The 15,314-nt window shown below is 40.3% G+C and overlaps 1 protein-coding gene and 1 non-coding gene across 4 annotated transcripts in view; both read left to right on the top strand.

Annotated features, from left to right (window-relative positions):
• Positions 1-2,260: 2,260 nt before the first annotated feature.
• LOC112424471 (U6 spliceosomal RNA) lies at positions 2,261-2,362 on the top strand. The gene has a single exon (XR_003015224.1). It is a non-coding gene; the product is annotated as a U6 spliceosomal RNA (small nuclear RNA).
• Positions 2,363-6,823: 4,461 nt separating this feature from the next.
• LOC105468816 (asparaginyl-tRNA synthetase 2, mitochondrial) overlaps positions 6,824-15,314 on the top strand; it is a 144,816-nt gene continuing 136,325 nt past the window's right edge. For all 3 annotated transcript variants that reach the window (XM_011719210.2, XM_011719209.2, XM_011719208.2), the window contains exons 1-3: positions 6,824-7,339; positions 10,253-10,362; positions 12,896-13,016. In XM_011719210.2, coding sequence (XP_011717512.1) covers positions 7,199-7,339; positions 10,253-10,362; positions 12,896-13,016 — 372 coding nt within the window. In that variant the 5' untranslated portion in view covers positions 6,824-7,198. The remainder of the gene's footprint in view (positions 7,340-10,252; positions 10,363-12,895; positions 13,017-15,314) is intronic.

Genomic DNA, 15,314 nt, shown 5'->3' with positions numbered 1-15,314 from the left:
TTGCCAAAAGTTTACAGAAAATATCATACTTGCCAGCAGTGACATACCAAGAGTGGGGAAGTGAGAGTAATCTGCCCAAGGTGCAGGCAATAAAGGGATATGGGACTGTAGACATTTTTTTCCTCTTTAAAAGTGTTTAATTTGTAGAAAATTTTAATACAATAATAATGCCGACCAAAGGTCGATCAAGTTTTTGTTCACGGTTAAATTATATTAGTTATAAAGTACTACCCCCTAAAAAATAATCTGATCATTTGTAGAGTTTACTGTTTCAGATGCATTTTTTCTTCACATGTAACATTTTTGGAAACTGGAAACCACTGTCCATTCTTTTCTGTCTCATTAATAGAAAATGCTGCATAATATAGGTGTAATATAGGTGTAAAAGGACAAGATATAATATAGGACATAACATAGGTGTAAAAGGACAAGACAGAGTGCTCATTATGAAGTTGCATGATATAGTTTGGCTGTGTCTCCACCCAAATCTCATCTTGAATTGTAGCTCCCCACAGTCTCATATGTCATGGGAGGGACCCGGTGGGAGGTAATTGAATCATGGGGGCGGGTCTTTCCCATGCTGTTCTCGTGGCAGTGAATAAGTCTCACAAGATCTGATGGTTTCATAAATGGGAGTTCCCCTGCACAAGTTCTCTCTCTTGTCTGCTGCCATGTAAGATATGCCTTTTGCCTTCTGCCATGATCGTGAGGCCTCCCCAGCCATGTGGAAGTGTGAGTCCATTAAACCTCCTTTTCTTTGCTGGGTATGGTGGCTCATGCCTATAATCCCAGCATTTTGGGAGGCTGAGGCAGGCAGACCACTTGAGGTCAGGAGTTTGAGACCAGCCTGGCCAACATGGTGCAACCCCATTTCTGTTAAAAAAAAAAATACAGAAATTAGCCAGGCATGGTGGTGCATGCCTGTAATCTCAGCTACCCAGGAGGGTGAGGCAGGAGAGCCAGTTGAACCTGGGAGGCGGAGGTTGCAGTGAGCTGAGATTGTGCCACGGCACTCCAGCCTGGGTGACAGAGCGAGACTCCGTTTCAAAAAAAAAGAAAAGAAAAAAAATACCCTCCTTTTCTTTATAAATTACTCAGTCTTGGGTATGTCTTTATCAGCAGCATGAAAATGGACTAATACACTGTATATGCAATAAAGATAACTTTTATTTTGTTTTTTGAGACAGGTCTTACTCTGTCAACTACACTCAGGTGGGAGTGTAGTGGTGCCATCTCAGCTCACTGCAACCTCCACTTCCTGGACTCAGGTGATCCTGAGTAGCTGGGACCACAGGTGTGCAACAGCACACTTGGATAATTTTTTGTATTTTTGGTAGAGATGGGGTTTTGCCATGTTGCCCAGTCTGCTCTCGAACTGCTGACCTCAAGCAATCCATTTGCCTCAGCCTCCCAAAGTGCTGGGATTACAGGCGTGAGCCATGGCACCCAGCTGCAATAAAGAGAAATTTTAAAAAGTGAATCTCAATCTTTGAAGTTTTGCGTAATCCAAAAGAAAATACATGATTTTTCTTTTATGAGTTATCTTGTTTTCTGGTGTAAACTAGAGGTTAATCATACACAAAAATATTTGCAAGCAGCCAGAATCAGTCTCCAACAATGTACAGTGAGATTCTAAACTTTAAAATTGTTCCTTGAAGATCACCACATAAAAATTGTGGAGAAGGCCATTAACTGTGCAACGAGAACAAAAAATGTAAGGAAATATAAATTAGGAAAAGAAACCATTTTTTAAAGAATAACAGGAGACATGGTAAAGCACTGGTCTTACACTGCCAGAAAAAATATAAAGAGTAATGCTTGAGTGTCTTAATAATTTTCTTCAAGAACTGTTCACTCTTAAGAAAAGGATCAAATATTTTCAAGGTTTGCTGTCATTCAGCCATTTTCTCACAATACACCATAGAAAAGACAACCCACAGAGTGGTTGAATATTGCAATGCATATAACTGAGAAGAACTAGTAACTAAAACATGGGCAATAAGAACTTATATAGATTAATAAGAAAAAAGACTACTCAATAAAAGTAGCCTTTAGGAAAAATAAGACTACTCATTTTTCAATAGAAAAATGGGCAAAAGATGTAAACAGTCAATTTACCAAGAATGAAGTCCAATGAAAATAAACACTAAAAAGGCATCAGACAAAAATAATAATCAGGGGAATGCAAATTAAAACAGCAGGGGATACTACTCCCCCACCAATACAGCTACTTTAGAAAGTTTGATTAAGACCAAGTATTATTCTCATTTAAACAGCATATATACTAAAATTGAAAGGATACAGAGATTAGCATGGCCCATTCAAGGATGACAAACATATTTATGAAGTGTTTCACATTAAAAAAACAAAGATGAAGTGTTGACAAGTATGTAAAGCAACTGAAACTCTCATATATGGCTGGTGACACTGGTGACACTTGGGAAAAAATTTGGCCCTATTTGTTAAACCTTAAGGTTGCATGTCTTATAACAATTTCTCTCAACTATGAATAGCACCATGCAAGGTTTGTGGGTGTTTTTTGTTTGTTTGTTTGTTTGTTTTTTGAGACGGAGTCTCGCTCTGTCGCCCAGGCTGGAGTGCAGTGATGTAATGTAACCTCTGCCTCCCAGGTTCAAGCGATTCTCCTGCCTCAGCCTCCTGAGTAGCTGGGATTACAGGCATGCGCCACCACATCTGGCTAATTTTTTTCTTTTTTCTTTTCTTTTTTTTTTTTTTAGATGAAGTCTTCCTCTGTTGCCTAGGCTGGAGTGCAGTGGTTTGATCTCGGCTCATTGCAACCTCTGTCTCCCAGGTTCAAGTGATTCTCCTGCCTCAGCCTCCCCAGTAGCTGTGGTTACAGGCACCTGCCACCACACCCAGCTGGTTTTTGTATTTTTAGTAGAGATGGGATTTCACCATGTTGGCCAGGCTGGTCTCAAACTCCTGACCTCAGGTGATCCATCCACCTCGGCCTCCAAAGTGCTGGGATTACAGGCATGAGCCACTGCACCCGGCCGATGCCTGGCTAATTTTTATATTTTTAGTAAAGATGGGGGTTTCGCCATGTTGGCCAGGCTGGTCTTGAACTCCTGATCTCAAGTGTTCCGCATGCCTTGGCTCCCAAAGTGCTGGAATTACAGGCATGAGCCACTGCACCCAGTCAATTTTAACTGTTTATCATAGACTTATGTATATTTTGTGATAGTAAATGATAAAATAGACTAGTAACTACATGTATCTTGTGAATTCATGACCTTTTTATTAAATGCTTTGATATTTCTAGGCTACACTGTTCATTAGTAAGTTTTCTGAAATTGTCACAAATCTCCAAGAAAATTTCCAATATATTTATTGAAAAAAATTCACATACAAGTGGACCGGCACAATTCAAACCCATGTTGTTCAAGGGTCAACTATATACTCATATTAAAAACATTTGTGCTACTGTCTGGAAGGTGATGAATCTAAAAGGGAAGGTGTCAAGCCAACATTGAAAACAAAAACAAGAAGGTGATGTGATTTGATACAGCACAAGATACAGGGGATGGTTTGAACTGAGCACCAGAAGCATAAGTGGTATAGTCAACTTTCAATGAGATATATATATATATATATATATTTACTAATCTTCAGTTTCAACCAGTTTTCCCTTGTCTTCAACATACTGGGGCAGTGGTCCCCTGCTAATAACATAATTAACCTTTTGGCTTAAACAAGTAGTGAGAGGGTAAAGGAAGGCAGGATCCTCACTATCTGGGATTCAGACTCCAGTTCTTAAGCTGCACATTGTCCCCTGGAGTGGGGGAGTTGGGAGAGAAAGAAGGTGCCTTCGTTCATTTTATGTTGCTGTAAAGGAATACCTGACACTGGGCAATGTATAAAGAAAAGAGGCTTATTTAGCTCATGGTTCTACAGGACGAGAAGTTTAAGGGCATGGCCCTGGCTTCTGGTGAGGGCTTTTGTGCTACATCACAACGTGGTGAAGAAGGTCAAAGGGGAAGTGGACATGTGCAAAAAGGGGAACCCCTGAGGGGCATCCTGGCCTTGTAACAACCCACTGTGGTGGGAACAAGCCCATTCTTGCAAGAACTCATGCAGTCCGTGGGAACAGCACCAAGCCACTCACGAGGGATCTGCTCCCACACACCAGACCCCTTCCATTAGGCCTCACCTCCCAACACCACCACATCAGGGATTAAATTTCAACATGAGTTTTTGTGGGGACAAACAAACCATATCCAAGTCATAGCAGAAGGCAAGACAGAAAGTGGCATGAGTAAGAAATGAGCCAACTGGTTACTACTTTTGATCACTTGGACAGGGTAGGCATAGGCAAAGAAAAGATTTTCACTGGGATAAACATCATTGCTATGTACCCCAGACTGTCTTGTTCCCCAGATTTTGAACCAACAAACTTATTTTCCCTTAAAAGTCCATAGCTGCATAATTCCGATGGCACTGGCTGCAAGTTTCCATTCTTCCTTTCTCAAGGTTCAAGAAGTGCCCTTTTTATTTATTTATTTTTTTGAGACAGAGTCTCACTCTGTTGCTCAGGCTGGAGTGCAGTGATGCGATCTCGGCTTACTGCAACCTCTGCCACCCGGGTTCAGGCAATTCTCCTGAGTCAGGCTCCTGAGTAGCTGGGACTACAGGCACATGCCGCCACATCCAGCTAATTTTTTTGTATTTTAGTGGAGATGGGGTTTCACTGTGGTCAGGCTGGTCTCAAACTCCTGAGCTCAGGCAATCCGCCCACCTCAGCCTCCCAAAGTGCTAGAATTACAGGCATGAGCCACTGCGCCTGGCCTATATATTTTTTTAATCGATAAGAAGTGTATTCATTTATCTGCACAGTTCTGCAGGCTGTGCAAGAAGCATCGCACCAGAATCTGCTTCCACTCAAAGTAAATAATGTCAAGGTTTGTTGTCACTCAGCCATTTAGGAAGGCAAAGAGGAGCAAGCATCACATGGCAAAAGAGGAAAGAAGAGAGAGGGAGGGGGGTGCCAGGCTCTTTTCAACAATCAGCTCTTGCAAAAACTAATGGAGTGGGAATTCACTCCCGCAAGGAGGGCACCAAGGCCTTCATGAGGCCCCCATGATCCAAACACCTCTCAGTAGGTTCCACCTCCAACACCGAGTATTTTCAGATGAGATATTTTCTAGTCTGTCTTGAGAATGGTTTTACAATTTTTCCAGGCCATTTGCCCTCCTGGCAACCTTCCCTGTTCACCTTCTGGCAGGAAATTTTCTTACATGCCTACCTGGCAAAATATGGATCCTCTTCAAGAATTCAGCTTAATTTTCTCCTTCTCTGGACTATATTATATTTTATCCGACATATTTTTATATTATAAACATATATTTTATCCAATATATTATAATTTAATTATAATTTTATACTATTTTATACTTATAATTTTATTATATTTATAATTTTAATTTATTAAAAGAACCAGGGAACACATTTATATTATAACATATAATATTGTAATACATGTATATATTATATATAATTTTATTATATTTTATCCAATATAATATTTGGATAAAATATCAAAAATAATTTTTTGAATAAATTTAAGAGGTAGCCTAATATATAAGGGTGACTGTTTTCAGGCCAAACAAATGCAGACAACTCATACATCTATGTGTGCACTTATTGGTTTATATTTCAGTAGTCTCTTTTCTTCCTTGTCTCCGTCTCTAAAGCATGAACTCCTTGATGGAAGGGATCATGGTCTTATTTTCCACCTTGGGATACTATGTAATATAGCACACTGCTTAAATGCATAGAGCCAGCACTTCTGGGTTTAAATCTCACACTTACGGAATGTGTATCCTTAAGTAGGTCACCTAGCCTTTCTGTGCCTAAGTTCTCTTATTTGTAAAATGGGCATAATAACAGTAGCAACTTTAAGTAAGGTAAAAGTGAGAGTGAGAGAGTGAGAGTGAGAGATGGGGGAGAGAGACAGCGAGCGCGAGCGCTGGTCTTGAACTCCTGGGCTGAAGCAATTCTCCTGCTTCTGCCTCCCTAAGAGCTGGGATTACAGGCCGAGAGCCACTGCACTCGGCCAAACGTTTCATTTTTTAAATTAGATTAAAAACCTTTTCATGACTGTCATTGAGTTACAGATTTTTTTTTTTTTTTTTTAAACAAAAGGTAGCCCAATATATAAAAGGGTCATTGTTTTCAGGTCAAACAAATACAGATAGCCGTGTTGGAGGTCAGAGGGAAGAGGGAGACTTGGAAGATTCTGGCTGGTAACACTCGACATTCCTCCAGTCTCTGCTACATCTTCCCACCGTCTTGCCGGCCATATGCAAGGTCCCTCCAGTTCCTCTTATTTACCTGTTAGAGGACTACCTTCTCCAGGAAGCCACCTCTGGCGTCCCACGCTTAGGCGCTGTCAGGCAAACTGATCACCCTTTTATGCAACTGCCTGTTTAGCTGATACCACACAACTGTGACTTGCGCAGAGGGGCTATGTCTGATTTTTCTCTGCGGAGAACTCAGGAACGGAACGACTGATCTCTTCAAGCGAATCCTGTTAACAGCTAAGAGCCTCCTCTTGGTTGGATCCCTGTTGTTGACTGATGGAGACGGTTTCCCTTGCCATCAGTCACTCTTTGCCTCTCAGCTTCTCAGCCTCACCTGGAAACTTTAGAAATGAAGACCCTCAGATGTGCTCCCAGGTTCTTTCAGCGATAACCTCTACAACCTTAGGGCATTAGCTCCGCCCCGTCTCGGCTCCTGACCCCGCCCCCTCCCGCACGCTTCCCTAAGCCTGGGTCACAAGTACGCATGCTCTCCCTTCTTCGTCGTAGCGTGATGACGTAAGCGGCGTTGGCGTGGTGTCGTCGGAGTGGCGGCGCGTGTTGCGGCTCGGCGTCTGCGCATAGGTTTAGAATTGTCGCGGGCAGCGGGGCGCCCTGGCTGCCAAGTGCACGTGGTTTGTTTCCGGCGTTTGCCTAGTGTCCTGACCATTCCGCCCGGTTGGAAGTGGGAAACGCAGAGGTTCTGTGGGGACAGAGCTGGGTGTTCTGAAGGAGTAAGCGCGCGTCTGAGGGGCTCTGGAGTGCCTTAGAGCAGAGCTGCGGCCGCGGAACGGGAGCCGCTGAGAAAGGAGGGCCGCTGCAGGCGGGGTTCCAACCGCGGGGTCTGGGCTGCTCCCGCGGAGGGCCTGGGCGGCCGCGCGATGCTGGGAGTCCGCTGTCTGCTTCGGTCCGTGCGCTTCTGTTCCTCCGCCCCTTTCCCCAGGCACAAACCTTCAGCCAAACTGAGCGTGCGGGACGCTCTCGGGGCCCAGAACACGAGTGGGGAGCGCATTAAGGTCCAGGTTGGTGAATGGGAAGGGAGTGGGTTTTTTCTTGTAGGGACTTACATGGCACATCCACATCTAGCTTTTCTTTTACGGTCGGGTCAGACACAACCCCCAGCAGGGAAAAGTTAGAAAGTGTAGGTAGGCGTCGCGGGTTTCCACTTTTCTGCTTTCCATTACTTTTCGCAAAACTGTTCCGATGACTGTAAAGCACTAGAACTTTGCTTTCATGATTCCAGGGTATTACCTGTAAACTTGTTAATCATACCAAAAGGGTAAACGAACAAGCCCCCTTTCTCTGTCTTTATCCCTTATAATGAATATCCAGGTTTATAAAGTGGTTGTCTTGGTCTCCCTCCTTGAGAGCAGAAACCGTGTCTTACCTGCCTTCGTAATCACACATGGCTGACAGTAAATACTTGTTCAAACCATGCCTTTTAAACTTTTAGTCACCTCAGTGCCTATTGTGGGGCTCTGCATGTAATTTATTTTTAATGAATTCGGAGAAAGAGTGGAATGTAGCAGTTTGAAAGAGCTCTGGAGTTAAGCAGCTTAGGTTTAAATCTCTGCATAGCGTTTATGCGTTCTACACCTTATTTTCCTCTTATGAAAATAGAGATAATAATTGTCCCTGAGTCCTGAAAATTAAATGAGGTAATGGAAATAAGATACTTAGAACAGTGGCTATAGTCTACAAATGTTAGCTGCTATTATTTCTCTTGCAAGTATAATATTTGCAGCAGCTCCACATAGAAGAGGTGCAGAATAAACAAGGTGGTTTGACTGTTTCTTATTAGGTTGCTAAAGTACACTGATGTGGTTATTTATTTTTTGAGACAGGATCTAGCTCTGTCACCCAGGCTGGAGTGCAGTGGTGTGATCTCAGTTCACTGCAGTCTCCATCTCCCAGGCTCAAGCAGTCCTCCTCCCTCGGCCTCCAGAGTAGCTGGAACTATAGGCATGCACCACCATACTCTAATTTTGTAAGCTTTTTGTGGAGCTGGGTCTCACTGTATTGCCCAGGCTAGTCTCGAACTCCTGGACTCAAGCAGTCCTCCTCCTCCTGCCTCCCAAAGTGCTGGGATTACAGGCATAAGCCTGGCAGATGTGGTTATAATAAATTATTAGTTTTTGAGTAGGTTCTTGCTCTGTCACCCATGATTGTAGTGACAGAGTCATGGCTTGCTGTTGCAGTGATCTTTGTTGCCGTCACATATCCTTTGCTTTTTAGCAGTATGGCCAATCTGCTCCTCTTTGCATTTCTTTGAGTTCCATATTCTTTCCATAGGTCTGTTTGTCTATTAATTAGGCATACATTAATGATACTTTGTGCACTAGTCAATAGAAAAATTCAAAGATGAAAAGAGAACCTGCTGCCCAGGTTAGAGGATTTCAGTTTAGTCCTGTGAGATCTGATATGGTAGCTACCAGCCACTTTTGGCTCTAAGCACTTGAAGTTTGACTGGTCCAAATTGAGATGTGCTTTAAGTGTAAAATACATACCAATTTTGAAGAACCAAAAAGAATGCAAAATATCTCAATATGTTTTTATATTGATTATATGTTGATAATATTTGGGGCATAATAGGTTAAGTAAAATATTTCACCTATTTTTATGTTCAACATGGCCACAAAAAGAAATTTTAAATTAAACATGTGACTCATTATATTTCTGTTGGACAGCCCTGCTGCAATGGTTAAAACAAATAATTTTAGCAATAGGATAGTTGGTAGTAAGGTAAGTAAAGAACTGTAAGAAAACAGGAAGTTAACGTAACTGAAAAAGTTAAGGAAGATATCTTGCATGAGGTGACGTTTCAGCCAAGTTCTGAAGGATGTGTTCCCTATGCAGGGGAACTGGGGATGGGGCAGAATTATAATAGCGTCCCAGAAAAGCTCGTTGATAAGAACATGAAGTTTGAAGTAAGAACTTCCTTTTGAATTCCAACTCTACTAATTGGTGACTATGTCCTGGAATATTTAGAGAGGTTTTCCTGACATCTCTAAATAATGTTTCTTCAGCTCTAAAATGATAACCGCTTCATTAAGTTCTTCTGAGGATTAAGTAGCATAATATTTATGCAGAGCTTAGAATAGAACCACATTACAAAGTGCTCAATAAATGTTAAGTTTAACAAGTGAAAGAAAGTGGTCATTTGGAATTAGTTTTTTTTTTTTTTTTTTGAGATGGAGTCTTGCTCTGTCACCCAGGCTGGAGTGCAGTGGTGCGATCTTGGCTCACTGCAACCTCTACCTCCCGAGTTCAAGCGATTCTTCTGCCTCAGCCTCCCAGTAACTGGGACTACAAGCGAACGCCAACACGCCTGGCTAATTTTTGTATTTTCAGTAGAGACAGCGTTTCACCATGTTGGCCAGGCTGGTCTCGAACTCCCGACCTCAAGTGATCCGTCCTTTTTGGCCTCCCAAAGTGCTGGGATTTCTGCACCCAGCCTGGAAATTACTGTTGATTGAGAATCACCAAAGAGGAGGTGCTTTCTGGGCAGCATGGTGAGATGAAACTAGAAAGAAGGGCGTACCCCATATCCTGAGAAAGGCACCAAGATATGTGCCCTGTTATTTATTGTTGGGTCAGGGGGCAGGGGTCTTGGAGGAAATACCTGGAATTGCCAATATTGGGAAGATTGGTTATATGAATTAGGCTCATCAATGTGAAGGAATTTGAAGGAATGTGAGGCATCCATTCGAAATGTTGTGCTTTATTATGAAAACAAAAGATAGAATACCAAAGTGTGTATCCCATTGTGATTGAACATATAAAATTAAGTATGCATATTGGTGAACTAAAAGAAGTCGATTTGTTGAGGCAGGATTGTGCGTACATGTTTTTCTTTCATTTAGTGTATGTGTGTGTATGTGTAATGAAAACATAAAATGTTTTACTCTCACATTAGAAATATTTCTCTTCCTTAGGGATGGATTCGTTCTGTCCGATCCCAGAAGGAAGTCTTGTTCCTGCATGTAAATGATGGGTCATCTTTGGAAAGTCTTCAGATTGTTGCAGATTCAAGCCTTGACAGTAGGTGAGTTTTGTTTTTTAAAAGAATTCTTTGATTTTTGTTTTTCACCTCTAGTGCTTCTCCCTTCCCTAAACCAGTGTTTACATTGAACCCTGAGTAATCTTTTGAAACAAATCTGCTTTCATAGCTTTGAGGATCAAGTCCAAATATTTGGAATCAAGATCCTTCAAGCTCAGGCCTTTCCTCCTCTATTTGACATCATCACATGCTAATATCCCCAACCTATGCTTCACTTCAGTCTTTCTTAATTACTTGCGGCTCCCCTAAGCTGTTCTGCTCTTTCCTAATAGCATTTGTACATCTTGCTGCCTCTGCCCAATACAGCCTCTTCTCTTGTCTTTCATAGTTCCTGCTTAGTTAGGCATCATCTGATGTTCCTATCCCATAACTGTGTCAAGTACCCCTTTTTTGTGCTCCCATAGCATCCCGTGCCTACATCTGTGTTAAAGCATATCACATTGGATGGTAATCAACTGTATTCCTATTTGACTCCTCCTGCTAGACTCTTAATTTCCTGAGGTTAGGAATGGCATCTCATTCTTTTTTGTATTCTTGACCTCTAGCATAGTGCTGACAATATGACAGATTATTGCCTGTTGAACAAATGGAAGAAACTTTATGGTCTCATTCATTAGGTTTTAAAACTAACACTAGGTCAGGTGTGGTGGTTCATGCCTGTAATCCCAGCACTTTGGGAGGCCGAGACAGACGGATCACTTGAGTCAAGGAGTTCAAGACCAGCCTAGGCAACATAGTAAAACCCCATCTCTACCAAAAATATAAAAATGAGTTGGGCATGGTGGTATGCACCAATAATCTCAGCTACTCGGGAGGCTGAGACTAGAGCATGTCTTGAGCCCTGGAGGTCAAGGCTGTGGTGAGCCAAGATCTTGCCACGGTGTTGCAGCCTATGTGATAGAGCCCTGTCTCCAAAAAAAAAAACCCCGAAACCAAAAACTAACACCATTTTAATGTTAGGTATCAGCTCTGAGGAAGAGAACATTATTCTAATTTGTTAGAATAAGAGTGCTTTGCTATTCTGATGATTGTTAGGGTTAATGCTGTTTACACATTGAATAGGTTAATGGATCAGAGACTATGTGGTCAACTGGGCAGAACAAAAAAAAATTGTTGTAATAGTAACTTTTTTTTTTTTTTTTTTTTGGAGTGAGTCTGACTGTCGCCCAGGCTGGAGTATGGTGGCGTGATCTCAGTTCACTGCAACCTCTGCCTCATGAGTTCAAGCAATTCTGGTGCCTCAGTCTCCTGAGTAGTTGGGATTACAGGTGTGTGTCACCACACCGGGCTAATTTTTTGTATTTTTAGTAGAGACAGAGTTTTACCATGTTGGCCAGGCTGGTCTTGAATTCCTGACCTCAAGTGATCTGCCTGCCTCAGCCTCCCAAAGTGCTGGGATTACAGGCATGAGCCACCGCACCTGGCCCTGTTATTAATGGTAACCTTTTAAAAACTTTGTAATTGTTTTGATTGTTTATATCAGTGTAGCAATCACATGCATCTAATGGGACCTAGATTTTAGAGTTTCTGGAGGATGACTCTTTGAGATATTCCCAGGAAACCTTAGGATAGTATTTATATTCGTATATGTCAGGTATTACATATTTTAAGTCAGAGCATCTCAAATTACCCTCTCAGGTTGATGAAAGTATACCAGATTTCCCCACCCATAATGCAATAGTGGGCAATCAGGTGGAGAATCTCCTGACTGACTTTAATAAAATTTATTGTGTTGCTATAATATTTTAATAGTTTATTAGGAAGGCACTTATTGTTATACTTACTGCAATTATGAAATGTTAGAACTAAAACAGATGGGCTGGACGTGGTGGCTCATGCCTCTAATCCCAGCACTTTGGGAGGCCAAGGCAGGAGGATTGCTTGAGCCCAGGTGTTCAAGACCAGCTTTGGCAGCATAGTGAGACCTGGTCTCTTTAAAGAAAAGAAAAAAGAATTAGAACAGATGTACTATCATTTACGAGCTCCTTTTTTAATAGATGATTCTTAAATGAACTTAGATGACTTTTCATACTTGTCATACAGTTAATTTGTGGGTGAACTTGAACTCGAACCTAGTCTTATTAACCAGAAAGTAGCACCTTATGTGCTTAGATCACCAGCCAACTAAGTAAAAAAAAAAAAAAAAAAATTTTTAATTGCAAAAATAGGACAGAGAATTCCCGGCTAATTTTATTTTGATTTGCAGTTTTCGCATGTATTCTGTAATCTTTTGAAAGTTTTTGGCCAACTAACTTTTTAATAAGGGCAATTGTACAACTCTTAATTCTGAATTATACAAATTCTTAACTCTATTTGTTCCCATTTTAAAGCTTATGGAATTCATTTTTATAATTTTATACTGTATTTATACAACAGATTATCCATTGATTCTGAAGATTATTTAACCAATTGAGGGTAAAAACTTTTGTCATTAAGTATTTTAATGTTCTTATTGCATAGTTGATATTAAAATGAAGGTTGTATATAATGATATTTATCTTGTTTTTTGTTACTGTAGAGAATTAACTTTTGGGAGTTCTGTGGAAATACAAGGGCAGCTGGTAAAAAGTCCATCCAAAAGGCAAAATGTGGAACTGAAGGCAGAAAAAATTAAAATTATTGGAAATTGTGATGCCAAGGTATGATTTCTGACACTTCTGTGGAGGCTATTTAGGCTTTAAGACAGCAATCTGTTTTAAGTGTGATTATTAGGAAGATGAAACTTAGAATATATTTCATTTGCAACTTACCAGATAATTGAAACAAGCCCTACAACCTGAAGAGGCAGTAGCAAAAATTATTTATGTAGATAGCTTAGTGAGAGGTAAGTGTTAATTTTTGCATCTCTGTGGTGTGTGTCACAGTTAAAACTTGCTGCTTTTACAAGCACGCCCAGTCAGCCACAGTGATACACCAGGGCGGGCTCGTTCTTAGGAAAGCCAGGAATGACTTTTGCATGATCTAGAACCGATCATCCAATAATGGTTGGCTCTAGCCACCTTTGGCTGTTTGGTATTAAATCAATTGAAATTCAGTAAAAAAATCCAGTTCCTCAGTGGCATTATCCACATTTCAAGTGCTCAGTAGTTGCATGTGGCTACTGGCTACTATATTGGATAGCACAGAACATTTCTATTTATCACAGAAAGTTCTGTTGGGTGATGCCGATCAATAGTATTATAATGCTTAGGCTGAACAGAGGCAAGAAATTCGGCATTAAGACATGTTTATGCCTGTTTTTGCAAGACTCTTCCGTTAGCTTCATATTTATAAGCTTGATAAAGAGGTTAGAGCGAATAAAAGATTATTAATCAGATTCTTCAAATTTACAATGGAGAAAATGAGGCCCAGCCAGATGAAATGATTTACTTAACATTATGAGCTGATGTGACGCAGCTGAAATTTGTATTCTAGCCATTTGAGTCCTCTGTGTTTTTCTATACCTGTTTTCAAACATTTAATGAACAAAAGCGAGGAAATACAGGAAAATTGCATCATTTTAATTCATTGTTAATTCTTTCAGTATAATAGGAAGAAATGTAAGGAAATAAAGGAAGAAAATGCAATTTTTGTTAAAATGTCATCCTTAATTTCCAAGAAATTCTGATTGACATGTAAAATCAGGAATCAGGTTCTAAGATTTCTGAAAAATAGAGTGTAGAATAATTTGGAAATCAAGAGTGTAATATAGAAGGTAACCATTTTTCTTTTTAGTTTTTTATAGGGATCTGTGATTATTAAAAATTTGCCATGTGTTTCACTACAGTAGTTCACCCTTGTCTGTGGTTTTGCTTTTCACAGTTTGTTGCCCACAGTGAACTGTGGTCTCAAAATATTACATGGAAAATTCCAGAAATAAACAATTCTTAAGTTTTAATTTCATGCCATTCTCATTGTGTGATGAAATCTTGAGGTGTCTTGCTCTATCGCGCCTAGAATGTGAATCATCCTTTTGTCCAGCTTATCTGTACTTTATATACTACCTGGCCATTGTTGTCAAAGAAAAAACATAATGTTTATATGGTTTGATACTGTCTGTGGTTTTAGGTATCCACTGGGGGTCTTGGAACATATCCCCTGTGGGTAAGTGGGAGACTACTATATTCTTAAATTGTTCTTCCTGGGCTTCTTTGGTGTTGATGGCTTCGTCTTCCCTGAAGCCCTTTGATTCAGTATCATTTTGAAATATTCTGAGATTAGGGAATTCTGACCCCTAGAATTATGATATGGTCACATTTTCACTTTTAGTAAGTATGGTGCTTTTTTCTATACAACGTAAGAGTTTGTATGTGTACAAGACTTAAAAAGAATGGATGAGACTGAAAGAAACAGGCTGCCAGTGTAGCTCTTTTTTAGCTTCTCTGTTATCTTTTTAATTAAAACTTTGATTTTTGTCTGAAAGGATGTGTCTGTCTTAATCTTTTAACATGAGTGTGAGCAGAGTAGACATATTTCAATGTGGAACCATAATTTTCTTTCGAACTTTTTGTAAATCTTTACTACTCTGCTAGATGGAAGTATCATGTTGATAATAGTAATAAATTGCACCAATTGATTGTGAATGATCATAGGCTTTCAAGTCATATAGGTAATTTTAAAATGGAACACCAGCCTGTGTGTACATGTTTAATATCTACAATGTTTTGAACTCCTGTGTGCCAAACAGTGGAAATTTTGCATAATTAATCATAACCTATTTGTAAGAAGTGATTCACAGCTAATGGATACAAACTTGATAAATAACAGATGAGCTTCAATGATATTAGCTCAATTACTGGGCTAATAAGTGGTAGAGCTAGATTGAAACCTACATCTCTCTGATTCCATCCTACCATTCCACTTACCTGGTGGAAATAATGTGGATTAAAATCAGTTATATTAAGACATAAGGAAAGGATCTTAGTTTGGTTCTAAAGCACTATTTAAGAAGTACCCTG

This window comes from Macaca nemestrina, chromosome 12 (assembly GCF_043159975.1).
Source record: "Macaca nemestrina isolate mMacNem1 chromosome 12, mMacNem.hap1, whole genome shotgun sequence".
NCBI classification, from domain to species: Eukaryota; Metazoa; Chordata; class Mammalia; order Primates; family Cercopithecidae; genus Macaca; species Macaca nemestrina.
This window is presented reverse-complemented; position numbering and strand designations above follow the sequence as displayed.